At 49.0% G+C, this 27,594-nt stretch overlaps 1 protein-coding gene across 3 annotated transcripts; it reads right to left on the bottom strand.

Moving 5' to 3' along the window:
- Positions 1-2,295: 2,295 nt before the first annotated feature.
- Positions 2,296-26,501, bottom strand: LOC117001926 (mucosa-associated lymphoid tissue lymphoma translocation protein 1-like). Of its 3 annotated transcripts, none has more exons than XM_033070646.1 (14): positions 26,394-26,501; positions 26,024-26,142; positions 25,687-25,840; positions 25,033-25,211; positions 23,986-24,082; positions 22,635-22,661; positions 21,652-21,855; positions 17,235-17,412; positions 13,215-13,289; positions 12,498-12,625; positions 12,153-12,284; positions 11,876-12,027; positions 6,453-6,578; positions 2,296-4,470 (listed from the first exon to the last, which is right to left on the bottom strand). In XM_033070646.1, the coding sequence occupies exons 1-14, from the start codon at positions 26,401-26,403 to the stop codon at positions 4,108-4,110; spliced, it is 1,944 nt and encodes a 647-aa protein (XP_032926537.1). In that variant the 5' UTR covers positions 26,404-26,501; the 3' UTR covers positions 2,296-4,107. The 3 variants fall into 3 exon arrangements, with proteins under 3 accessions (XP_032926537.1, XP_032926538.1, XP_032926539.1); XM_033070647.2 differs by lacking the exon at positions 6,453-6,578 and adding an exon at positions 11,192-11,354 and having other exon boundaries at positions 4,318-4,470; XM_033070648.1 differs by lacking the exon at positions 2,296-4,470 and adding an exon at positions 11,192-11,354 and having other exon boundaries at positions 6,496-6,578.
- Between the last annotated feature and the right edge of the window lie 1,093 nt (positions 26,502-27,594).

The raw sequence follows: 27,594 nt of genomic DNA, 5'->3' as shown, positions 1-27,594 counted from the left end.
GATAAGCTGAACCAATGTCCTTGTTTGCTTTTTGGACAGGGAGAAGGGATATTTCACTGAAACAGAGTCTTGATACTCCCAGTTTGGTGTTCAGAATCACTCAGAACACATGCACACTTCTGGGTGTATTCTGGTAGCACAACCACAGCGTTGTTTGGGAGGGATATAATCCAACATTCTTTTGGATGCAGGACAGGACAGTTGTCAGCACTGGGAGAGAGGAGAGCAGAGCTGTGGATGTCTCCATGTGCAAAACATGATGGATAAAGGCTGTCTGTGGCACACTGAGAGCAGCACCTGGATTTAATGATTTCCTGCTCACTCGTACTGACCCGTGTCTCCATTACTACCTTGTGCATGGTCTGTTGTGCTGAGAGGAAGTTGACCTCCAGTACCTGCTGCTCCAGAAGTGATCCTCAGCTAATGAAAGCAACCCTAAGCATCCCAGAAAACAGGTGATTCCCCTACCATACCAGTTCACAAGATCATTCTCTTCACTCCTTGTCCACATGAAAGGCAGTGTTAACTTCTAGAGAACATGATAACCTGCCCTTTGGGAAGCTCCTTCCTTCTCTGGGAGTAAACAGCCCTTGAATGCCTTTGGGATCTCTGCTGCCTGTATGAGAAGTACTTCCAAAAAACTAGGGAAAGAAGACCAAAACTGTATTGTTAAATGTTGGAATTTCCCTGTGTGTTCCTCTACATGTTTTATTACACTGCAAGCATATTCCATCAACAGCACCATGCACTCTGCCCTGTAATGTGGAGTAGGAAATGATCTTGCAGGTTCTGTACATCATGGAAAACCTCTTAACGTGGAAAAGAAGAGCAAATTCAGATTTCTCCTCCTGTGAGGGAGCAGGATTTTTTCCAAAAAGATGGAAAGAGTTAAGTGAGCTGGTAAATTAAATCACTCAATGTTGCCCTATAATGAATTTTTTCCCCCTGAAATGAAGGAGCTGTCTTGTGTTTCTTTGTCTCTTTGGTTGGGACTGGAGTGTGGCTGATATGAGACAAATCCACCTTTTCCTTCCTTTGATCACAAAAATGCCATCTAAATACAAACCTTTGGGAATCTGCTGCCACCAGAAGGGTGCCAGGCTGGGGTGGACCTGCCAGCGCACATACAACACTCCTCTTGACTGCACCTGGGCTCAGGACTTTCCAGTAACAGACTGAAATGGCATTTTCAAGCCTCCCTGATTCCTCTGATTTTCAGTGCCTTGTTTTCTCAATCCTTTTGGGTACACTTGCCTTGTTTTGTCAGAAACTGCCAAACCTCAGCAAAGGAGCCAAGAACTGCATCCCAAACGAAATCTGCAGCAGAAGAACATATCAGGCTGTTGTCCAAGGTCTTTCCCTTTGACATATCTGCCCTAGCAGAGAGGAAAAGAAGGGCAACTATCTAAAAATAAAATTATTGAATATTTAGGTGCTGCTATTTTCATCATATATTGCTTTAAAGCTTCAGTTCACTTGGTGCCTTTTAAAGACTTGGGTGAAGGGAAGCACCTGTATTACCTACAAAAATGGTTTTAAGTGCTGCTTGTAGCCTCTGGGCGCAGACTGGCCCAGAAACAGAGGAAGTGGAGGGCAGCGGCTGTGGAAGGTAAGGAGGCAGAAAGAGTATGTAAACTGGAGCTGATGTCTTGATCCTGCTTTGTCTGCTGCAGCCTGAGCACTCCTCCCTTTCCACCCTTCCAACTGGCCAGTAGCTTTCAACGAATACCTATTTCATTCTTTTAACTGTCTAGTCTCTGTTCCAGATCAGCCTCTCTAGGCATCAGATCCATAGTTCCATCCCCTCCTACAAGGACTCCAGCTGAGGCCCAGGATACAAAGTTCACCTTTGCAATTCAGCAAGTTCCCAGGCACACCAAACATCATCTCAGGGAATGAGCCACCATGGGAATGGAGTGGTGCCCTTGGGCTTGGCTGCACGGTCTCCTTGGAGGAGCAGAACTGGGGGGGACAAGTGCTGACAGGAACAAGTGCTGTGGCTTGCCACCAAGACAGGAGACCACCTAAGCCACCCAAGAGCCACACTTACACAGCAGATGGACCAACAATTCTTTTTAATCTATGCATTTCACCTGAAATAATTTCATCCTATCTAGTCACTTGATCCGCCTTCTAAATCCGATCTCCAGTATTGTTAGTTACCTGAAAAAAGAAACAATGCTCACCCAGAAGAGCCTAGAAGCTCAAGCTGGAATCATAAAACCCCAGCAGACCAATATTAAGTTACATGCTGGAAATTAGAGGGAAAATAAACACAGTTAACTCAGAGCAACATGAAGCTTTGTGCATTAAAAACACCAATAGTGTTTTATTCAGAAAAAATAAACAGCCTTGCTTTGAACGAGATAAACATTCACATTAGATGACATTTGGCATGATAATTTGAGCCAGGAACAAGCTGTGCCTCTACAGCACAGGTGGGTGTGAAAAATCCTCACAGAGGCAAGGAGAGCCCCAGCTCCTCCCAAATGCCTGCCAAGCCATTCCCACTGACCTGTCCCCAGTGGCTGCTGGTGTTGAGTTGATCTTTGGTTCTTCCTGAAATTAGTTTATAATTTTCTGGTTTGTCTTCTCTATCAGGCCAACTACATCCAGTGAATTTTTTATTTTTTGGAGCTTTAGATTCCTTTTCTAGGAGACTTTCTAATCTGCAGCCAGTTGGGGCCTCTCTTCTTTCCCTTGGCTTTACTCACTGTGAGAAGAATAAAAGCCTCCTCTGTTCTCTTTGGACAGGTTTCCAACACTTGTAGAATGGTTTATCTGGAAACAACATTTCTGATTTTTCTGTGTTGCAACTGACACCACAGACAGGGATGTATCTTCACTGTGAGGGAGAGCAAAACTGAAAAAATTCTGCCTCCAACCCTCTTTTAAAGCAAGACAGAGCTCGGGCATTCTCTGCACCCCGCTGCCCTCGACCTCTCAAGAAGCTCTGCACTCCAACCTCTTTCCTCCACAGGACCACAGCAGCCAGAAGGGATATCCAGTGGTCTCTGTCCAGCCCTCAGCCAGTTTGGATCAGGTCATTGGCACCTTCTGCAGTCCAAAGTGAACTGTCCTGCAGGAATGTCCTCCACAGTTCCCTAGGGTCACTGGCTGTTACTGAGCAATCACCTTTATCAAACATGTATTGGGGAGCAATCAGGGAGGGGTCTGTGCCCACTCAGGCTGTCCTTAGGGCCCTGTTCACTGTGGCTCTCCCTGGATAGCTGGTTCTCCATGTAGTGCTTGAGGCTGCCCACAGCACAGACAGGCACACAATTTGAGTAACTTTTTTTAGGTTATCCTTTCTGAATCTTGGTACATTCTATCACTCCTGTAGGATTTTCTGCAGCTGAGAACTCAGAACTGCAGAGGGCTGAACATCCCTTAATGCCCTTGTATCATGCAGAAAGGGGTAGGTGTCAGTGCACCTGCCTGAACACTGTGACACCAGTCTCCAATGTAAACACACATTGAATGGAATATCTGACATTCCTTTTCCTGGCAAGCTACTGTCTCCCTCCCCTGTTACAAATACATGCTTCAGAAGTACATAAAATGCATAACTTAACACCTGCTTTGACACAGGCATGGGAAAGAAACCACACTGGGACCCTGTGGAAAGCCTGCACTATCTCACCTGGTCCTCTAGGTGCAGCCCTGTGCCACTTGCACAGGTTGGTGAGATCCAGTAATCATGGTTAGGATTTGAACCAGAGGGGTCTGTAGTGTTTGTGGGCTTCTCATCACATTCAATGCAGCAACATTTGTTTTCAGGCAGAAAACATCAGCCTTGCCTTTGCCTTGCAGCAACACTGATTTTGCCTGGCAATATTATGACTGGTGGGTGGCCATGTCCTCTGCCAGAGACACCAGAATGACTTCCCACCTGATCCTGCTGCTCCCATGGGATAGGGAATATTCCTAGTGGGAATTGAGGCCCTGTACACCACAGGGTGTAGATAAGAGAAACCTTTCCAAAAAAGTAGACTTGGCCTCATTCAGACAGGGCGATGCCAAGACTGGGAAGCAGCTGATGGATTCTGACAGATTTAGCACTCAAATTGAGGCCTCAATTAAAAGAGCAGCTCCCAAGGCTGAGGCTCAGGGCCTGTCCTGCCCTGGGCCAGCCTGAAGCAGTGCCAAGCAGAGCTTCCCCAGGTCGCTCTCATCGTTCTCCTCAGGCTCACTGCTGAAGTTGGAGGAGCTGCTACTAGGCAAGCCATGGCCAGAGCCTGCACTGGGGGATGCCTGGCCCTTTGGGTCAGTGCTCAGTGTCAATGCATCTTGCAGGCACACGCTGCCTGTGCGGGCAGGAGCTTGCTGAGAGTCTGGCTGGGAGTCACTCCTCTGGTTGAAAAACTGCCTTAGCAGGGATTTCTGGAGGGTCGTTTGCAGGCTTTCACAAGTCTTCTGTTTTGTGCTCGGCTGGATGTAATGCAAATCCAACTGCAGGACCACATCTGTCTGGAAGGGGAGAACAAAGAACGCAAAATGAATTGGAGAATTAGATTGGAAGCAGAGCTTTCCTGCTGCTGCTGCCAGAAAGCAGCCTTGGCTGGCTGCTGTGCAGGCTCACAGCCCCATGCTGTGGCATGATGGAGCAACACTACTGCCAGAGAAAAGTGAGCTGGACATACTCATACAGCTCAGGACACTTGCAGGTCTCAGCCATGGATTTTGGATTTCAGGACCTCTCCTGAAATCAGGCCATGTGGGATCTCATCAGCTCCATCAGGACACTGTCACTGTGAGCATCACCCCTGGGATGTGGGCACAGGGGAGCAGGAGTGGCTGCACCATGGCCAAGACCAATGCACATGAGAGAAAAAAGCATGAATCACTTAGAGCCCTGGAAGCGTTCAAGGCCAGATTGGATGGGGCTTGGAGCACCCTGATCTAGTGGAAGGTGTCCCTGCCCATGGCAGGGGGTGAAATGAGATGACTTTAAGATCTCTTCTAGCCCAAACCATTCTGAGATTCTATGAACTAAAACACACCTCACACTGTAAAAGCCAACAGCTTTAACCAGCAGTGCTCCACAGGGATCTACTCACAGCCTAGCACTATTTAAAAATTTTATAAAAGATGAAGAAATAAGAGAATAACCACATTCATGGCAGTCAAACCCCTGAAAACAGTCCCCTAGCATGGCACTGTGCCTGAAACACCTGTAAAGAGCAGGGAGATGTATAATGGAACAAGGAGATTTTGGCAGGCAATGCCTGGTCCAGGTCTCCTGTCTGCGCTTGAATGCAATGCAGAACAACTGGGAAAGGTTCAGAAAAAAGCTCCAGGAACAATAGAGAACTGAAAGCACTGCCATATGCTGAAGCACATCACGTACAGAGCAAGCAGAACTTGCTGTAGGCAGATCCAGGCAGCTGCTTGAGAGTGTTAGGGAAGGAAGAAAAATCCAAGTATAAACAAGGTGCATATTGCTGTTTGAGGAGAGACAAGCCAGGGGACAATCAATTCTGCTTCTCTCATGGTCTTTAAATAGTTGGAGGGTGTTTTGAAGTGTGTCAAAGAGGCACAGCTTAGATCAGGTTTGGCAGTGTTACTCTGATGACTGGAGATCCTGGCCAGCCCATGAGCTCATCTCTCAGGCAAGCACACAGCCTAGTGAGACATTCCACCACCTGAAATAACTGGGCAGGTCTGATGTCCCCGAGGTTGATGGGGCAAAGCACAGCCTCCCTGGCCAAGCAGCACAGAAAAACAGAACAATCCATGACCAGTGATGCCTCTCTCTGCTCTCAGCAGAGGTTGCTGTGGATCAGCTTTGATAGGAAGATCAGGCAGGGGAGACAACACAAAAGCAAAGAGCATCCACATTCGGGTTCTGCACCCTGATTGTAAATCAGAAAGATTTTGCTGAGATGGAAAAGGTGAGGTGAAAACAACAGTGCTCTTCTATGTGTGTCCAGCCTGGAGAAGAGAAGGATCAGAGATGACTTCAGAGTCCCTTCCAGTGCCCTAGGGGCTCCAAGAGAGCTGGAGAGCAATTTGGGACAAGGGCCTGGAGTGACAAGACAAGGAGGAATGGCTTTCCCACTGCCAGAGGGCAGAGTTAGCTCAGATATTGGGAAGCAATTCTTCCCTTGAGGGTGGTGAGGCCCTGGCACTGGTTGCCCAGAGAAGCTGTGGTTGTCCCATCCCTGGGAGTGCCCAAGATCGAGTTGGACAGTGCTTGGAGTAACCTGGTCTAGTGGAAGGTGTCCCTGCCCATAGCAGGGGGTGGTACGAGATGAGTTTTAAGGTCCCCCTAACCCAAACTAGTCTGTAACTGTGATTCTATAAAAGAGGGTGGCTTTTGTGCCTTGAAGATCAACAAGCTCCTCTTCAGTCTGGATGTGACACTGACACAGATGTGGTCAGAGAGGCATATCCAGTTCCAGCCATAAGAGTGCAGAATTGTGGAAATTTGCCCATCAGTTACTCTCTACCTGAATTTTCTGCAGTGCGCAGAGCTGGAGGATGCAGTCCAGCTCCTCCCGCTTGTACACCAAGGCGAGCAGAGTCTCTGCATGGTCCAGACTGCTCTCCCTCTGGATGGCCACATCATCTGTCTCCTGGGGCAGGAAAACAAGAGGAAATGCAAGGAAATTTCAGCATCAGCATGAAACATTGAGACACAACTGCCCATCAAACGTGCTCAGGGCTTTGATTAACACATTGCCTGGTGAAAATGCTGTGTATAGTAATGGAAGTACTACAGAAAGCAAAAGAAATGCAGAGTTTTTACACATTTGCCTTGTGCATATCAGTGAGAAGACCCTGAGTAGATCTTAGTGTGAATGGGGTACAGTGGGATTTGCAGTAGAGCAGGAAGCAGCGCCAGCTGGTATCACAAGCACCAGCAGTGCCAGCAGCGTGTTATGGAGGGAGAAAGTTTTCCAAAGGCACAGCTGGAAGTTCTGAGTTGTGCTGAGTGCTGATTTAGGCCCTCACCATCTACAGAACTGCTGAGTTACTCAGATTTAACCAAAATAGCACCATATCTATGATATCCTCTTCAGTACTGATTGAATCATGGAACCACTAACAATACCACAGGAGGAGACAAGGGAATAAAGGCCTTATGAATCACAGATCATGGGAATATCCTGAGTTGGAAGAAAACCAACAAGGTCATTGAGTTCAACTCTTGGCCCTGCATAGACACCCCAACAATTCCACCCTGTGCCTGACAGCATTGTCCAAATGCTCCTGGAGCTCTGACAGCCTTGGGGCTGTGACCAAGTCCTTCTTGCTTTGGATTTGAGTCCTCTAGAATGGGTGACAGACCACCCTGTCTACCAGCCCCTTCCAGAAGGCTTCCCTCTGCCAGCTAGCTCTGGCAACTGTCCCAGAGTGATCCTTAGCAGGAGAAGTTGCACTAGGCACGCTGGTGAAGAAGGCTGTTAAGGTACTTGGGGAGGTGAAGTTGGAGAAGCCCTGGGAGGTCTCCCTGGCCTTCTCTGAACTGCTGCCTGCAAGCAGCCAAAGCAATTTAGTTCTGGCCACGAGAGTATAAAGCAAAACACTGCATTCCAAATGCTGGCTGGGATCTGCAGGCATCAGGATCACCTCTGCATGCAAGGCTGGCAGAACAGGGACAGCACCATAAATGATCCAGTGGGTCACTAGAGGTTGCGGAAACACCATTTATCTCTGTGCAAGAGAAAGCCAAATCCATCTCCACAACTTGGCAGCTCATTACTAGAAAGATAATCTGGAGTGAGTTTGGGGAAGATCAGTGAATGGAGCCTAAACCTGGAGACCAAGGAGGAAGGGAAGGAGATGAGCCAGATGCTGCTGACACAGGGCTTGGGCAGCATAGCTACAGAAAGGAGGGAGTAGCCCTGCCATGTCCAGCCAGCCCAATCCTCCAGCACAGGCTCTGACCTGCAGAGCTGCCTCCAGCCCAGGGGTCCAACAGCAGAAGGATGTGGAGCTGCTGAAGTGAGAGCAGAGGAGGCCACAGAGATGCTCTGTGGGATGGAGCTCCTCTGCTCTGGAGCCAGGGTGGGAGACCTGGGGGTGTTCATGTGGCGAGGAGAAGGCTCCAGGGAGAGCTCAGAGCCCCCTCCTATGCCCAAAAGGCTCCAAGAGCTGGAGAGGAACTTTGTACAAGAGCCTGGAGTGACAGTACAAGAGGGGAATGGCTTCCCACTGCAGGGGCAGGGTTAGATTACAGATTAGGGAGAATGTCATCTCTGCTTTGGAACTTCCTCCCTGAAATTAAAACCATTACTTACTTAAATGTTGGAAACAACTCTTTATAGATTTCAAGGCCTTGTAAAATCAACATTTTTGCTTTTCTTGCCTAAACTACAATTGCCTTGCTCCTTGCTTTCATTACTTTGTCTGTTTTAGTTGGCACACATTTTTCCATGAACCACAGACCCAAAACTGGACCCAGTGTTCCTGCAATAGCCAGGAGAACTAGACAGGATCTCACACAAATCTCAGAGTTCTAGTTTGGAACCCTGCCATGGTTTTGTGCCCTGTTTTTGTTGCCTCAGCTGTTTTGGGCTCTGACTAGAACTGGTTCTCCACTCACTGCCCATCCCATGTTAACAGTACTTTTTAATCTTGCTCACGTGCAGGAACTTGCATCTGCTGAGTAACAGCCTTGGCCTTGAATTGTACCTTCAGTTATCCAAATCCTTCAAAAATCTGCTTTGTAGCACCTTGCAGAGACACTAGGTGTTATGGGATCAGTGTATTTTACAAGCACATCAGTGAAAATAAAAACCAATCCCACAGCCCCCATTTTCCAAAAAGCCCAAACATATTCAATCACCCTCCAAGGAGAGTTTTCTCTTCGTTTTAAGTGGAATTTCCTGTGCATCAGTGTCTGCCCATGACCTCCAGTCCTGGCACTGAGCACTACTGCAAAGAATCTGGCTCCTTCCTCTTTGTACTCTCCCTGCAGATATTTGTAGACCCAGGTGAGTTCTTCCTGAGCCTGTCCTTCCACAGGATGAACAGCCCCAGCTCTCTCAGCTTTTCCTTACAGGGGAGGTCCTTCAACCACTTCATCTCAGTGACCTTTTGCCAGAGTCTCTCCTCCAGTATGTCCATGTCTCTCTTATACTGAGGAGCCAGAATTGGACATAGATGGAGAATTAATAATATCCACTGCCCTTACATTGTCCTCTAAACTTGTCACTTTGATGCAGAGAGCATCAGGTTATCAGGCATGGAGGCCCTCTGCAATCTATTGTAACTGCTCCAATCACCTCCTTGTCTTTTCTGTGTTTGGGGGTTATTGGCTGTGTAACTTTCTCAGAGATCACAGTGAGGCTGACCATCCTGGAGCTCCCCAAATCTTCATTCTCGCCCTCCTGGAAGGCAGGAGTGACACTGGCTTTTTTCCAGGACTCAGGAAAACCATAAGGAGATGGAGAGTGTGCTTGCAGTCTCATCTCCAGCTCCCTCAGCACTCATGGGTGCACTCATCAGGGTCCTGGGTGTTTGTCAATGTCCAGCTGGTTCAGTGCTCCCTGCTCCTCCTCCAAGTGTCTCCCCTGCTCCAAACCTTCTCCTTAATTTCAGGGTTCTGGGAGTCCTGAGATAGTTGTAGAAGCCTTTCCTGTTGTCCCCAGATCCAGCTCCACATGGGCTTTGGCTTTCTGAGCCCCATTCCTACAAGCTTGAATCACATCTCTAGAGTCCTCCTACATTACCTTCCCCTACTTCCACCTCTTGCACACTTTTTCATGTGTGAGCTCTGTTAGGAGCCCCCAGCAAATCCATGATGCCTTTTCTTGAAACCCTGTTCATCAGGTTCCTTGAAAATCCACCAGCTCTCCAGGGCTGTGTCCCACACACAAATGGTTCTCCAGCCTAGTGATCTTCAAGAGATTCACCTGGGCAAGGAGCAACCTGGTGTGTCTGCTTCAGCAGGAGCATTGGACTGGATGATCTGCAGAGATCCCCTCCAAACCCAACACTCCATGATTCTGTGATCTCAAGGGATTCATTAAAGCCCTGATACATGAGATTCAAAGTCCATCAGCTGACAGCAATTCATTATCCACAAGTATCTGCAGGATGTTAAATTCCCAGCCTCCACAGCCTCCTGTTCCACAAACTAATTCCCTACCATACTCTTCTGGATCATTTCGGGCTGCATAGGACAAAACGGAGAAAAGGATTTTTCTGAATTAATGTTTTAGACAATTCATAATTATTTATAAACCTTTCCTTATAAATATATGGTGGGATGTGTTTTTTAACGAAAATGGTGCCCAGGAATTGGCAAGGCCAGGTTTTAGCTGACCCAGAAATAGGGATATTCTAAATAAATTGGGGGAAGGTTGACTGGCAAGGCCATTATATCAAACAGCTCTAGATCAAGTGTCTGAAAAACAAGGAAATCCAACATAAAGGTTTTTAAAAAGTAAAGATTTAAACAGTATTGAGAAAAAAAATGGGAATGCCTTGGGTCATATGCTAGAGCAGCCTCTCTCTCAAAATACAGTGTTTGTCAGGTGAAAATACAAGTCAGGCAAGATATAGGATGGGAGGGAATATGGGACAACGAAAGAAAATGGATCAATGCTAGAAAATTCCATCGTAATTATTCCTAGCAAACCCACAGCAAGCCCATTTAAGTCCCTTTGATAATCAGAATGTGGTAAATGGTGGGAAAACTTCCATTTCCTACACTTCCCATTTCTTCAATGAAACAGCTCTCTGTTCAACAGCTCTGGATCATTCCCCAGGGCTTACAACCTCACATTCAGCCTGGTGTTGTTGGCTTTCAGTCTCCAGCTCCTGCAGCTCAGCCACGCACGTGGGATTTAGAGGGGCCAGCAGCAGCTCTCAGCATCCTCCAGGAGCACTGGCAGGATCCTAAAGGGAGCCCAGTAACCCCGCCCTGGCATCTCAGGGATCCCACGGGGTGTGGTGGCTGCTGTGATGTCTGAAGTGGGGCAAGTGACAGTCATGGAAGGACATGCTTGCTGCCTCTGCAGACAGTACTGGAGCTCAGCATGAGCCAGCTCCATCATGCACTAGGACAAGAGGGATCTGGCTGTACTGGAGTCTCTTTTGTCTCCCTGACTCCTCTTGAGACAGCTCTGGAGGCAGGAGCAGCTAGCTGGGTCCCCCTTCTCCCCAGTCACTGATGTGGGGCAAAGCACACAAATACATGCTCACACACACAGACACAATTTTCATGCATGATGCTCACAAGGGGAAACGATGCTGCAGTTCAGGAATGGGCAGGATAAGGCTCTAAACCTCCTGGATACACGATGCTGCATCAGTGACCCCAATGTGCTGAGGAGCAGTGTCCCTCCACGAGAAAGAAGGGCCAAAAAATCCACCATGAACGCGGCTACACTTTGGGAGAACTACAGGAGAAGAACAAAGGAGATAGTCATAGAAAGGAGCAGCAAATTATATCAGGAGCAGCAAAATGCATGGAGACCACCAGTAAAGCCCACACTGGGCACATGGTCTGTGAGGAAAAGTTTGAGAAAGGGTTCAAGGTACAGCTCAACTGGGAAGGAATATATATTGTTGCATTGCGAGATATTAGCACAGCAGGCTAAAGAAGGCATAAGTCAAAAAGCCAGACCTACTTTCTAATACAGAAACAGCTCTTGGCTCCAGTAAGATTAAATGCAATAATTCAATCAGGCAGGCCAGAAATCAATCTGAGGGATATCTGGTTAAAAGTATCAAACTGCTGCCAAATCATTTTTGTGATGCATGAGGGGAAAGGCAGGGAATCCAGAGAGATGTAGAAGCAGCCTTGAAAATCTTTCACCTGGGATCAGCCATTCCCAGCCCTCAGGACTCAGCCCAATCACCCTCCCCACCTCTGACCAGAGGAAAGCAGCCCAGGAAGGGGACTGGCCAGAGCACTCACAGTAAGCCGGTGGAGCAGGAGCTGGGGGTCAGTGATGTGGGCCAGGGGTGGCTGTGGCTTGGCACACACGAAGATCAGGTTGGAGAAGAGGCGGAGGAAGCGGAGCTTCACCCGCACCCCACATGGAAACGTCACCGTCTTGCTTGGCAGCTCTGGAAGGGAAATTCAAGCACGATCAACTCCTTGGAGGGTCCTGTCCGCACCTCCCTGCACAGTGGTGTCCCTGAAGGGCACAGGCACCCCCAGTTCCCTCCACCCCACACCCTGCATGGCTCACCTTGGTTGTGTCCCTGGCGCTCAGTGGCTGCTCTCGAGGGACAGACAGGGTCTGTCAGGGACCGGGCTTCCTTCAGAGTGTGCTTGATCTCCATCACCTGCTTCCCAGTGACCAGGGGATCACGGCCAATGTCTGTGGGAAAGAGTTGGAAGCACAAGAATCATTCCAGATTCCTTACTGATCTCCCTGCCTTTCAGGCCCTACATGAATGTCTCCATGCTCCTTAGAGGCTACCAAGGGGCATGGCCTGTGATTTGGATTTTAGGGAAGAGGGGTGGGGTGGAGCCACTCGGTCTCTGCTGTCTCTTCTCACCCCTGAAGTGAGTGGTTTCTAGCTTCTCTTACCTTCTAGCACATCCTCCAGCATGTGTGTAACCTTCTTCTCTTTCAGAATGTGTTTCTTCAGGTATTTCATGAAGATACCAGAGCTGAACGCGCCATCCTGCAATTCATAGGCTTCTGCATCTTCGCTCCTGCAAGAGTAATATCTCTTCAGAGTCCTTGCAGTTCTGCATTGGGCATGAAGTCCAAGCTGAGTCTGGGGTGGCCAACTCCATCCAGACTCTACTGGCTGGGTAAAAGTAAGCTTCTCAAGGAATAACACAAAGTGCTTTGGTAGTACCCCAAGGAGGACAGGCAGGCCACAGGATGGGAAAAAGCAGTCAAAGGGAATGGGATAGGACAGCACAGTCTCCTTTGACAGCCCAGGCAGGTGACAAAGGTGAAAAGCCAGTGGAACTGGCGCTGGATCAGTAAGTAACATCCAGTGTCTCAAGAGGCTTTGGGTGAGCTGCTCATGGGATATGCACCTGGGGAATCAGGCTGAAGAACAGATGACAGGAGCTGATGTCACCTTCACATGCAAATTGCAACTGAAGCACAGGCTGATGGCAGCAGGAAGGACAGAAGTGCCTGAAGAGCAAACCCAGCAGATAGAGGGTGAGAACCAGAGGGAACATAAAAGAAGCCCTCTCCAGCCTCCATGCACAAAAGGATGAAAGGAGACAGGGCTATGCCAGAGTCTGGTCCCATTGAGGGTATGGGAATGATGAAGTCACTTACGTGGAATAGCCATAGACAGTGTTTCCCCAGGGCTCCAGTGGCTGCACCTGGGACAAGGCACATCCTGGGTTGTACCTGGAGAGGAGGCAAAGGCACAAGTCAGTGTTGAGGACATCTGTCACCTGTAGGCAACAAATCCTACACACTCCTCATGTCCATCTCTTAGGGATGGCAGTAGGATCAACTCCCACCTTGGATATAACCAGAGAGACTAAAGCTGGGAGTCCCACCAAGAACCCAAACCACAAGGAAAGGAGTAGGTATGTCCAGCTGTGAGTTATCTGCACTGGTAAGCTGCTCCCTGCCCTGAGCCTGAAGCTGTGGTACAACCTGGAGCTGTGGTTGCATGTTGCCACCTCCCTACAGAGGCTGAGTTTTAACAACTCCAGGCAGCACCACAGTACAGAGAACACACAGGTTCACGGTGGCCCAATGGACAACTGTCCCTCAAGAAGTCAGAGGTGCACAGCCCCATGGTTACAGCTTAATTGTCTCTGCTGGGGGTCTGGGACACCCCACAGGGCCCTTCCAGACCATACACATACTTCTGCTTCAGGGAACCAAACAGGCTATGGATGATACACCCCCAGATTCCCTGAGAGACAAGATCAGGACATACACACAAGTGTCAAAGCCCAAAACTGGTCCTGGCACCTCGGTCTAGATGCAGCTGGACGAGCACAGCCCCTATTATTTCCAAAATCAAGTAGATCCATGGTGACAGGATCTGATTTCCAACAAAAAAGATAACTTGGTTGCATTGAATGGTTAAACCTTGCCCATCTGACTGCAGCCAGACTGACAGTGTGGGGACAGGCTGTCTCCAGCTCACATCAGTGACTCGGAGCTGCTCCCAGTTGCATGGCAATACGAACCAGGCACAGAGGCAGTGTAGTCCATGTACAGTAATTTCACGATTATAAGCCGCACTGAGTATAAGCCGCGCTTCCGGGTGCCAGCAACTTTTCATTCTCTGTCCATATATAAGCCGCACCTGATTATAAGCCGAACGTTACATTACAGGGTGTGATAAAAGGTATCTATTCTATCACCATCTGTTGAGGGTGGGGGCAGTGATCCTTATCTCTGCGGGAGGTATTCTGCTAATGGGCATCCATTGAAACCAGGCAGGGCATTGTTCTTTATCTTTTCACAACCCATCCTTCCTCCAGAGAGTCATTTTCTGCTCATGGCCATTGAGTCCCACTGTGGGACTGATAAAATTACTGCATCCCATTGGAAGTTGCTCCAGCCAGGGGGAAGAGCCAAGCCTTTCTTACCTAGATAAAGACAGAGGTTTTGGGACATTAAGGGAGTCCCTTTCTCCACTGGATTCCAGAGGAAAACTGGATTCCTCCACATCACCACTGGACCTCTGCAGGGAAATTGCACCTTGTACAGGAGCACTGCTCCAACTGAATCACATCTGTCACTGCAAGAGGATGCAGCCACCATGGAATGGGACTGCTACCAACACCCTGCCTGACGGGGTGTCAGGTTGTACTCTGACTTTGTCAGGGTTTGGAGTTTGTTTCTTTGTAGTACTGTATTTCTATTTTAATTTCCCTAGAAAAGAACTGTTATTCCTAATTCCCATATTTTTGCCTGAAAGCTCCTTGATTTCAAAATTATAATAATTTGGAGGGAGGGGGTTTACATTCTCCATTTCAAAGAGAAGCTCCTGCCTTTCTCAGCAGACACCTGTCCTCCAAACTAAAACAGCAACTTTTTGTTCTTTGTCCATATATAAGCCGCACCTGATTATAAGCCGCACTTCGTGTTCGGACCAAAATTTTAGTCAAAAAGGTGTGGCTTATAATTGTGAAATTACTGTAATTCAATTACAGCGCAGTTTCCTGGGGCTGGAGCTGGCACACTAAGGAGAGCAGAAAGGACAGGGGTATTGCCAGCAGCTAGTGCATCATGTACTGCTAGGTGGCAGAGTCCGGAGATGTTTAATGGCAGAATTCAGCTGGCTTGTGTAAGTTGGCCTGAAGATGATCAGAAGAGAAAATGTGAGAAAGGAGACGTGTTTCTAAATCTGAATATTGAGATTTATCTGCTCTTAAACTACTCTTAATTTGATGCAGAAATCTTTGGTTCCAGGTCCAAGGATAAATCAGGGAATCCCTGGAAAAGGCAATCACATCTGCCCAAAATCAGCATATAAATGTATAAGGCTACACAGAGGCTCTTTCCTCTGATTCCTCCTCTGCTAAGGCTGAGCATCTGCTCCCACTTGGCAAAGGGAGATGCGTTTCTCACCACCCTGGCATTTCTGATGCCAACACACAGGGTGAGGAGAAACTGTGGGTGAGCTCCCTCTTAGCACAGACACAGCTTCATGCATGAGCTGCTGACAGACCTGCAGCATCAGTCTGACCAGCAGGGTTTTGGGAAAGGAGGCCCTGGGAATTTTGTTTTATACAGCAATGTAAATGCACACAGCTATGAAATCCAGATGCTTTCCTGAGCTGAAATGGTGACTTCTCAAGAAAAAATGAGCTCAGGAGAGAGCTCCTGCCCCCACAAGATCAGGGACAACACCCACTGCATGAAATGCTATGTTTGCTGTGGGAAAGGGGAAATGTGAACTTTAGGGAAGGAGGGAATAAACCAGCTGCACAACTTTGCCTAAATATAACAGCAGATCTCACACTGCATCCTCTTCCCAGAGCACCACTGATACTCTATTGAGCAATGCCAAGGAAGGAGACAGCAGCTCAAAGGAAGACAGCAGCTCAAAGGAAGACAGCAGCTCAAAAGCTATTTGTTGCATTGGTGGTCCCTGTGTAGCCCCCCATACTGCCTCCCCATCACACACTGCCCTCAGATGGTACACCAGCAGCCCAGAGCTGCACCAGTCCAGCTCCAGGAGAGTATTTATGAGAGCCAGCTGCTCCTGTTTGGCTGCAGGCTATCCCCTGACTCTTGTCATACTGGGGAGGGCAGCCAGGTGCTGCAAGGTGGGCCAGGGAAGCAACACATTCTGCAAGAAGGGAGAAAGGGGATGCTCCACTCTGGGGAGTTCAGAGCAGCATCAAGGGACATCAAGCTCCTGCTCCAGAGCTATGGGACAAATCCCAGCACAGCCAGTTTTAAGCTATTCAAAACAAGCAGCCCCACCATGGCAGCTAAAAGACATCAAAAATTTATTATCTCTCAAGGGGCTGACAGCTCTCTCAGGGTATCAAAAGCCCTGTTGTCTTTCCAATTCTTAGTGCAGGAACCACAGCAGGAAGAGAGAGGCATTCCTACATTTGCTCTCCAGGTTTTTCCTGACCTGTAAATCTGCCTCAGGAGCCTGAAATAAATGAACTAATGACAGATTCCACTGCAATATCCACCCACCTCTGCTGAAATTGGACAAGTAGTAATTTCCTGCAGCAGGATACAAGTCTGCAGGCTAAGAGAGGATGATGGGTTTTCCACAGAAAGTGGGAAAATGCTGATCTCTGACCTCAGCAGCAGCAGCTTCACAACACGACCACTTCAGAAGGATTTAAGGCCAGTAAAAAACAAGTAGCAGGGTTTAAAACATTTTCCCTGTCATGCTGCATTCTTCTCACACATGGAGATATGGAAATATGGACAGGAAAGCACACAATCAGCAATATCAGGTCAGGTGGGTCAGGCTTGAAGCACAAAAGACAAACCATGTGCTGAGTTTCAGCCAATAATTTATGCCAGGCAGACCCATCCCTCCACAGGCTTGAGGCAACCTGCCTGTATTTGCCAGGTTTCTTCACCTCAAAAAAATCAAGGGAAGGTCTCCAGCCCCTTCTCTTCAGCAGCTCTCAGACAAAGCCTGATGCTCTCTTCACTAATACATGATTGACCCATCTCCCAGACACTCTGCAAGACCTGACAATGTGGTTCATTTTATGGCATAGATCAGTAACCTCTGACAGAGGCTCAGCAGCACCATGGCGGCTGTCAAAACCCACAACTGAGGATGGCTACATTCCCCCAGCCCTTGGAACACCCAGCCCAGGTGAGGAAGGGGGAAGAGGTTCATACCACTTCCTGCAGGTGTCCAGCAGGATGATGTTCAGGGCTGTCTTCTGCTGCTGCATCTTCTGGAGGATCCTCTGCACACTGATGCAGTTCTCGGGGGCATAGGGTTGTGGAGCATCAACAGGGACCATGTAGTTCCTCCCCAGATGTTCGTACCCATGCCCAGCATAGTAGAATACAGCTGGGAACAGGGAGAGGAGAGGAGTGGGTGAATCAGGATGCCAACCAGCAGGTCTGTAACCAGCTCCTCACGGCCAGTCCCACCTCCTGTCCTGAAGGGATACTGGTGCAGGGCAGATCTCCACCAGCAGCACCTATGGAACTGGAGCTACGTTGACCTCACAATTTCAAGTGTTCCCCAATTTATTCCCTTCATTAGAGTTGGAAGCAGCCCCAAGAGGGTCTCCTGTACTTGTGGATTCCTGTTTGTGTCCTGAAGGCCCCGAGTTTGCACGCTTCCAAACCCTGTGCTATAACATCCAGGCTCAGTACCTGCCAGGCTGAAAGTCACCATTGTACAATGATGGCTTTGGTTAGTCCTCAGCTCTTTGAAGGAATAAAGCAACACAAAAGGATTTTACCAGGATGGAAAATACATTAACAGCTATTTAAATGAGAAGCTACTCAGCTTCCTAGTTTTGGAGAAGAGACTAATAACTGATTAGGTGATGGGAAACAGTCTCAATTTCAAAGCTCTGTCTGTATTCACATGCCTATAAGCTGATGAAAAATTCGACAGAGAGATGAGTTCTTCAGGTGTCCAGAATATGAGGATCATGTGCTTCAATAACCTCAGACCTGCACCAACCCTGTTAGGCAGGGGAGGAGTCTCATGCAGATGCCAGTGGGAAGCCCAAACTCAACAAGAATTTTGGGTTTTACTCTTAGGCTCGTGAGATTTAGTAATGGTTTCTGCCTTCCTAAGAGATGGCAACACAGGGCTGGTGGGAAACCAGCACTGGGGAACGTGGCATTGCCTAAGTTGGGATTCCTCTCCAAACCCTGTGTTCATTGCAGGGCTGGCAAAGGGATCCCCAAGCAGACTGCAGCTTCTCAAAAGGCTGGCTACCTCTCCCCAGGACCAACGACATTGTTTGGGGGATGCTGGTTGGTGAAAGCCAACACGGAGATGAAATGGATTAAAAATAGTTCTGTGAGGTAACATAGACAGTTGTGTTACTGCAATTGGGGAACAGTGAAGAGTGAGAAATGGGAAAAAGCAGCTAAGAGACAACAGCAAGAGAGATTCTTCACTCAGATTCACTGGAAGCCCACACTTCAGTGAGTAACCTCTCCTCTATTTTCCTTCTGCTGTTCCTGCCCCTGGACTTGGCAGGACAGTCACTTTGGTCTCATTCTGCAAGGATGTGGTAACCGAGGCAGGAGCTGAAGGGCTGAAAGCATGACCTCATGGTGTGGAGAATGGAAAACATGATCTCATAGTCAAAAAGACCTTGAGCCACCTTTGGTTTCTATTCACTAGGGACAAGGGAAGGTTTCTCAAATGACCATTTTCACAGGTGCCCATGAGATGTGGGCTCCTGTTCTTGTGGATTGCCAGCCAGAGACAGCAGGCTGTGATTTGCAGAAGCTTTAAACTTTCATAACTTGCAAATCAAAGCCACAAAACCCTCCCCTGAGACTAGAAAAGAGTATAAAACAGGAAGCCTTCTAGAAAAGTCAGATGCAGGCCGGGCCCCTTGAGCCATTGAGCACTAGATGTTTCCATCCTTCTGCCTGTAAATGCAAGGGAAGTGACGACATCTGTCACCAGGCAGTATCACTGAGGCTTGGAAAAAAATTAAATGTAACAGGAAAGCCCACAACGAATGATTCCATCCTTCAATCTTCCAACTTTTGAGGTCTTGTTGAGTACCTGAATGTATCACCAAGTGCTCCTCATGCTATATAAATCACAAAGACTCATGTTCAAAACAAAAAAAAAAAAAAAAAAAAAAAAAAGGTGTTTCACCTCACCTGAACAACTTCTCCAACCTCCCCCAGACTGAATCTCTCCTGAACAGGAAAGCCAACAATTTGTGCAGAAAAGGAAAGGGATGTTTTATTCTGAGTTCTTCCCACATTGTACGAGTCAGAACTGCTCATCACAGGAAAACTTCTGACTTACCAAATTAAAAAGGGGAAGCTCCAGGCACTGTTTATAACACAGGAAATACCAGCCTGAGGCTTAATAAAGGCATGACTTCATATTCCTAGTATTCCACTCACAATTTTCTGCTCTCATTGCATTTCCGGGGTATTTTTTTTTATTTGGGACTTTTTAGGATGCTCAAAATAACATCCACGGGGATTCCTTATTTGCCTGAGGGTGGAACAATTAGATCACTTGGAGGACGTTTGGGGCCTTCAAAAATCCTACACAGCTTTTCTAAATGAGATCCGGAGAAAAAGCAGCCCATCACCTCCATACAGTGGATTGGAAAAGCCATTGGATCATAGAATCATTACGGTTGGAAAAGACCTCCAAGATTGTGAAGTCCAACCTTGGACTGAACCTCACCATGCCCACTAAACCATATCATGCAGTTGTTTTTGGAACACTTCAGGATCCAGGTCTGCAAGCTGTTCTGGGATGGTCAGAAGATGTGGAAGAAAGTCTCACAAAAGCCTACAGTTCCTGCAGGGACAGTTACAGAGACCAAAAAGCCCAACTGCCCTTGTCAGCATAGACCATACAACAAGGAGCAATGAGCATCAACCCATGGAGGTTCATGTTCACCACTCAGCCCTCTCCTCCTTCTGTATGTATACACAAAGCTCTCCTGACTTCATCTCTGATGGTTGTCACACAGGAGATGGCACCTCCAGGTTCCTCAAGCAAGAACACTGGAATGCCACAGAAGCATGTCCAACAGGGATGTACAGGACTGGCTGTCACAGACACCTCTGGGGTCTTTAACAGGTGCCTGAGATGTTCCTGGAGCTGCTGTCTCACCACAACTGGGGCACTCAGCAGGCAGCCTGACCCAATGTCCCACCAGTAAATTAGGATTCCAGCAAATGTGGCAAGAATTATGAACTAAGTCACTGCTGGATCCAGCCCACACTGGGGTTCACTGTCTTCAAAGAACAGCACACCACTCAACCTGGAGAGCTGTTAAGAAAATCTCAACCTAAGCAGGCATTGCCTCACAAACATGCAATTCAGCTGTTAGTTTTTCTTGACAGCACACACAATCAATTTTGCAGGAAGGATCAGAGGCCACAAATACAGAGAAGCTCTAGAAGTTTAGATAAGGCGTGACAGTATGAAAGGTTTTCTGTTTCCAAGATTTTTTTCTCTCTGGTGCTTAGGAAGAGCCATGGATAAAATGCCTTTTGGTCCTCACTTGCCATGTATAGAGGGTAAGAATGGCAGCTGGGATGACTCTGGCCTGGAAGAGGAGGTAAAGCCTGGGATAAAAGGGGATTTCAGAGAGCAACAACAAAAGGAAGCTGCAAGTTAAGTCAAGGGAATATGCTCTCATAGGTGACGTGCTCAGATGAAGTACCAGGACTCTGCATGGCCCTTCCCACCAGCTCAGCCTCCCTGGATGAGTCAGTGCTTCCCAGAACAAGGTGGTTGTACTGCATTCACCTTATGGCCAGGTCTCCATCCACTGCACAACCTCCAAACCTCATAATGAATGCCAGTCTGGGATCAGCCCACGCTGACTTTCACTGTCTGTGTGCCACTCAGCTGGCATGTAAGCCTCACACTGGGGTTTGGAAGCAAAAAAAAACCACCTGCAAGGTGTTTTCAAGGTATCTGTCACACTGCAAGGATCTCAGGGACCCCAAAAATGCTACTTTCACCACCAAATCTGAACACCTGCTTTAAGACCCACAAGATCTGCTGGTTGGGTTTGTGGTTGAGGAATGCTTCCTTACCAAGCACAGTGGACAATTAAGCACAAAACCCAACCTCAAAGCCACCTGCAGCTGGGAATGCTCCTCTGCAAAAGGGGTGTCAGGGGCCCAAATTAGACTTCCAGGAAAGAGAAACAAGGAAATCACGACCAGATGCAGCAGTCAGGGCTCAAAAGGAGCTCCCCTCCTCACACATGAGTTGGAGGGGGCGGAAATCAGTCTCCTCAATTCTTTTATTCAAGGAAAAATCAAAATACCCTTTCTCATTCACTACTGGAAGCACTGGCTCCCCAAAATCTCAGTGTGAGCCCATGCTGTTGGGATTGGAGGAGACCCTTGTGTTGGAAAAACAACCACTTTGCCTGACTATAACCCACCAAAAACTAAATTACACTTATCCAAGAGCTCCTGCCAAGTATGGTACTGATGCAGGTCTCCTTTGAGATAGCAACATTAAATTTCTTCTCTTTTAATTAAAATTCAATTCAATTCAGAAAATTGCCTAATCCCTACTCAGCAAGGGCAGGTGGCTGAGCTGGCTTGGCCTTACCATAGACTCCTTTCCCCAGGAGCTGCAGGAACTGACTGACTGCTGTTGCCATCTCAGCCTTGTTCAGATCCAGCAGGGAGACAACCTGGAAGCCCAGACGCTCCAGAAGACGACTCAGCTCAAACACATCCCTCACAGGAGCCACGAGGTTGGGGTGATGCTGGTAGCAGTTGTTGCCCACTAGAAGTGCTATTTTGTCTGTAGCTAAAATAAACACCAAGTGAAAAAAACTGTAAATGCTCAGCAGCACACAAAATCTCACTTCCTCCTGTTAGAGTGAGGCAATCTACAGAAAGAGTAGGGCAGCAAGGATAGAACCTAAGCTGCTGCCAGCCTGTAGCACCCTCCAGAAAGCCCTTGGCTTTCTGAACACTTGGACAAAATACACAATCATTTTGACAGGAAGGCTTGAAAAGTTTTTACTTGACAAACAAAATCCCAGGAATGCAGAGGCTCTGCTCTACCTCTCCTACTGTGACCACAGGAATGGTGTGTTAGTGGTGCATGGGATTCACTGAGCCAGGCTAAGGGATCCTTTCCCTCACTGGGCTGAAGGAGAGGAACCTGGCTTCTGCTTTGATTTTATCCCCACCTCCCACTATAAAAAAAATGAGATTTATGTTGCTTAGTGGTGGTGGGAGCAAGGAACTTTGCCCTACTCTGAGGAGGTATTTCAAGTAGGGATAAGTTGTCAATTGAACAACACATTTAAAATCGTTTGGCAGGCACAGAGCTTAAGATTCAGTTACTCATTAGGAATAATCTTGCTCCACTTGCTGAAAAAGATCAGGGCTTGGTAGAGGATGAGACTCATGCTGTGCAGCTCTAATTCAAAAGTGCAGAGCCTCTGGCAATGTGGTCATAAAGGCTTGAATCAGTCTCTGCAGAAAAAGCACTCCCATTCCTTGTCCTCCAATCCACCCTGGAGCCTGGCTTTTAATTAAGGGAATAACTGCTCAGGAAGAAAAGATGAAACTACTCACCAAAAAACCTTCCAGAGCCACAAGTACCTGGGAAAGAAAGAGAGAAATTATAAGCCTGGGCCCAGCACCTAGTGCCAGGTCTGAATTCCGTTCCAATATCCCAAACAATGCACAGCTGGACCAAACACATAGGATCTGCACAAACAACATTCCTCAGTTAACTCCTTCATAGCCTGACTACTAACCTTAAAGACACTGGTCTGATATTAGGAGGATTTATGAAATCCAGTCTTATTTCAGTTGATTTCAACATCCTGAGCAGCTGGGAAGCAAAGCCTGGAGAAGCAGCAGACCAGGGAAGGAGGGTCAACATGGAGAAGCTTGTGACTCACCTGCTACCTCACTGCAGCAAAAGCAAAGGAAACACAATGACTCAAGGTCAATAAAAGCTCCAAAACAGAGTTTCTCCCCAGAAATGTCCAGTGCAGAGGAAGTTGCCCAGCTTGTTTTTGATTGCATAACATTCCCAGAGTTTTTAATCTCTCTCCTCTGCCTTTCCCTGCTGTTTTAGCAGTTCTGGCTCAGAAAAGCCACTCGCTTTGGTCCACAAGCTCTCCTGCCTGAGCACTTCCAGTCTCTTAGAATCCTTATTACCCTAACAGCTCTAGATTTTCCTATTTCAGTCAGAAATAAATTTTAAAATCCAGCCCAGGAGAAAATTCTAGTACCCTACATGCTCTAAAAAAAGAAATTAGGGTAAATTGCATAAATCTCATGGGTCTTAAAGACCTTTGGCCTCTGAAGCAGTGTTGCTGATGCATGAGAGATGCCTGAAAAGCTGCAGAACAAAACCACTCATCCTTTTCCACCTCAGAAAGAGGCACCTGCTGCATGTAAAAGCTCCTCAGCAGTAACATATTGAACCCAACCCAATCTGGTGTCCTTTTCTCACTGTCTGTCCTCCCAGGATGTGTTTCACCAGCTGTGAGGAGCCCTCTCTGGCTACACAAGATCGATTTGCATTTTGGAGAAATTTTAAAGCCAGCCTAAAAGGCAGGATAAGAAGCTTATGGCATAGAAAAATCTCTAGGTGGAGTAAAGAGCCAGCAAAGTCAACCCATGCTATTCCTGCCTCACATAAAGTAAAGGCAGAGGGCCAAAGTAGCCAGAAGTGAAGCATGCCAGAGGCTCTGGGAGCCCATCCTGTCCCTGGGATCCACCACTCACACAGCATCAGCCCTGAGCTGTGAGCCCAGAGGGCCTGAACCTTCCCAAATAAACACCATCCTCTCCAGCTCTATCTGAGCACATCCCTCAGCACCTCCAGAAAGAACCAAATTCCTTCATCCCCTCCAATTACATCTCACACCAGGTGATATGCAGCAAAGTGATGTGGGCTGGCTCTGCTCACCAATGTGAACGTCCACAGCACTGGTCCAATGCTCTCCACGACTGTTGGAGGCACAGCAGAGGTAGGTGCCGGAGTCACTGACCTTGGCGTGGGTGATCTAGGCAGATCAAAAATTAAATCACATTATTTATGGGGAAAGTCTGAAGCTACCTGCCAGGATCTGCCCAAGGCACTCACGATCAGCAAGTAAGAAGTATTTTTCCTGCTGTTTGCAGAGACTTTACCTCACAAAGAATCAGGAAAGGGATAAGAACCAGAGCAGTACCAGGTGGCAAGCACTCTGGTTCTCCAGACCAGGATCCTGCTCAGAGAGGGACTAAAGCCACCACTGAGTCAGGACGGCCATAGCTCTGTCTCTTCAAGCCCTGAACACCTCCAAGCACATGCTGCCTTTCTGACTCCAGGACAGCACCATTCACCTCTGAAAACAACCTCTTCTTAGTGCCCAGGCTGAACTTTCCCATCAGAATTGCAATCTAAGGCCACCATGTAATACCATCTAAGATCATCTACCAGTAGCCACTACTGAGTGACCACTACTGAGAAGAGCCCAAATGTCTTGTCCTTGTGCCCTTTACATGATGCCCTGGAAGGAAATCTCCTTTTTTGATTCAAGAAGAAAGTACTGGCGTATACTCAGCCAGAGACACAAAATAAAGCCAGCCCCTCTACTGCTTCCCTGACTCTTTTCTGTTAGGGCTAACCACATTTCCTTCTAGGTCTCCAGCAGGCAGAAAGCATCCCCGCAGCTCCATCAATCCACAGTCCCCTCCACACACAGACAGGAACTGTTCTCATGTCTCTGCATAAAAGTGCACAAGAGATTGCTGAGAGCCCTCGATGCATCTGTGGATTGGTTACCTCTTAGAGGAATATCCACAATTTTGAAAGAAGTCCATAAAACATAGACCCCTTCACAAAGTCATCCAGCCAGCTACCAAAGCAGCAAGGTGACGCACGGAGGGCTTTCTCACAACAATGCAATCAGTTTCTCTCATTACCCACCTCAGCACCCAAAGCTCCTGTACTATCCCCAGAGAACCTTACCTGGAGTTTTTTTCTCTTCTGCTGCTCCAGCAGGTTCCCATTGCGGTACCACTGGTAGCTGGGGGCTGGGATCCCCATGGCAGCACACTGCAGCTGCAGCGGCTGCCCCAGCTCCACCCACTGCTCACTGGGGTTGAGGACAATGACTGGTTCTCCTTGCCACAGCTGAGGGGGCAGACCTGCAAGGTAGCAAGACAGAATTGGTCCTCCCTTCACAGGGACAGTAAACACCACCATTTTCAACCATCACTACTGCACCTTTCTCCTTGGGGAGCAGGGAACCCTTGGGAGCAATGCCTACGATAGTAAATGCCACACCAAAGCCCTGCCTCTGGCTTCCCAGACCTGATCCTCACCCTTTCCTGGCAAAGGTGCAGTCAACATTCTAAGGTCAACCACACCTTAAGTTATTTTTGGTCAGCTTTGAAGTAGCCAGATGGGTTCTTCCAGTCCCAATACCCAGAATAACTCTGAGAAACCCATGGCAAGCATGAGGTACAGGTGCATGTGGATGGGGCTTGGAGCAACCTGGTCTAGTGAAAGGTGCCCCTGCCCATGGCAAGGGGTAGAACAAGATGAACTTGAAGGTCCCTTCAAAACCAAACCATTCTGTGATTCCATAATACATCAAGAAGGTAAAAGACTGGCTTGTACCTCTGGCAACACACTGCTGGACCTCCACCTTCACCCAGTCAGAGAAGACAACATTTCTGTGGAGGTCATTGACTCTGCAGGTGTACAGCTGGGTCAGCTCTGCAGTGATGGGCAAGTCTTGGTTGGTTGCTCCAGGAATCAGGCGGCAGTCAGACTAAAGGGAAAACACAGGCAGTGGGCAGCAATTCCCTCCTCACTGCTGGTAGTAGAACGCACTAGGAAGCCCCTTGTAAGAGTAACAAAAGTGGAAATTCCCTGGTTTCCTTCCCTCCTTCAACTCCCCCAATGTGTGCACAGAGCCAGTCTGGTGCCAAACCCAGGGCCACCCCATCCTTACCTGGTACTGACAAAACCACTGGTACTGCAGTGAGGGGCGTCCCTGGGCTCGGCACCGCAGCGTGAAGGAATATCCCACGGGGACAGAGACAGAGACCGGCTGCTCGGTTATGGTAATGGCTGTGGAGAAACAGCACGTGGAGGTGAGAACAACACTGCAGTCATGGCCCAGCATCGCACTCTCACTCACTGCCCAGGCACAGTGGGCTTCAAGAGGGACACCCATCCCAGCAGGCAGGGAAGACTGGAAGAACAGGGATGCTTCTGTGCCCAGAGAACGGAGAAATGGATGGAAGGATGACATGGAGCTCTTCTGGGTACTCTCGCAAGTGCCCGGGGGCTGGCACGGTCTCTGCCCCGTGGCCACTCACCTTTCTGCATCGCTTCTCCGGCGGCTGCTCCCTGGCCTGGGCGGCCGCCGGCCTTGCCTGCGGCAGTTCCGCTCTCCGGGACGCGGCGGCGGCACCTGCGGCGAGGGACGGCGGCGGTGGGGCGAGTCGGGCCCGGCCGAGGGGCCGCTCAGCCGGCGCGGCGGCCCACGGCGGGCTCGGGCTGCGGCGCCGGGCCCGGGCCCGCCCTCGGCTCCGCCAGCCCCGCGGGCCCGCACTTCCGCGCTCCCGGCCCGCCCCGCGCCCGCCGGCACCGCCCCGCGCCGAGGCTGCAGCGATCCCGCACGGACCGGCTCCGCTTGGCCCGACACGGCACGGATCGGATCGGATCGGTTCCCGTATATCTGGCCCGCTCGGACGGGGACGCTGCAGGACGCTCCCCTCGCCAGGACGCCAGGGCTGCCCGCACCTCCGTGCCCACGAGTGACCTCACGCCCACCCGCACTGGTGACCTCGCCCCGCTCCCAAGCCTCCCTCCTGCCCTTGGTGTGCCCCTCCGTACAAGTGACCGCCCCACGGCCACTGCTCACCTCACCCTCGTTCACGCGGTGTCCTCCCCCCCACCCCCCGTTACAGGTGTCCTTGTCCATATCCCACAAATATCCTCACCTCCTCCCCGCGGGTGTTTTCAGCCCCATCCCTCACTGGTGACCTCACTCAATCCCTACTTTACTCCTTGTCCCTTTGTCATAGGTGTCCTTGTCCCCATTCTGACTGGTCACCTCGACTACTTAGCAGGAGTGTCCTTCTCCCCAGCGTATGGAGTGGAGGGGCCACTCCATACAGGTATACTTGCCCCTCTCCTCCTCCCCACGCTGTCCTCCACCCCTTTATGGGTATACTTGCCCATATCGCCATGGGTGTCCTCACCTCCCTCCCCACCACTGCCCTCCATTCCATCCCCACAGCCATCTTCACCCACATCCCCACCGGTGTCCTCACTGTGTCCCCACAGGTGGCCTTGTCTGTCTCCCCATGATCACCCATGCTCTCATTCCCACAGCCACTCTTGCCCCGTGCCCACACCCCCCCCCAGGCTCCACAGCCGCACTCACATCTCTCCTGAGCATTGCAGTCTGGAAGATTCATGGTGGAGCCGGCACTCCCAGAGGTGGGCGTGTGGAACCCTCTTCCTCCGAGAAATCCCCATCAGCTGTGCCGGGCATCACGAGGGCCCCAGGGG

Source organism: Catharus ustulatus, chromosome 12 (assembly GCF_009819885.2).
Source record: "Catharus ustulatus isolate bCatUst1 chromosome 12, bCatUst1.pri.v2, whole genome shotgun sequence".
In the NCBI taxonomy this organism is placed as follows: domain Eukaryota; kingdom Metazoa; phylum Chordata; class Aves; order Passeriformes; family Turdidae; genus Catharus; species Catharus ustulatus.
Note: the sequence above shows the minus strand (reverse complement) of the source record. Positions and strands in the feature narration are given on the sequence as shown.

Excerpts from the sequence above, each read along its gene's own strand:
- LOC117001926 (XM_033070646.1), bottom strand. Across the intron at positions 25,212-25,686 it reads CCAGCAGTGTGTTGCCAGAG|GTCTGCCCCCTCAGCTGTGG; the intron begins GTACAAGCCAGT and ends GCTACCTTGCAG. Across the intron at positions 4,471-6,452 it reads GCGCACTGCAGAAAATTCAG|ACAGATGTGGTCCTGCAGTT; the intron begins GTAGAGAGTAAC and ends CTCCCCTTCCAG.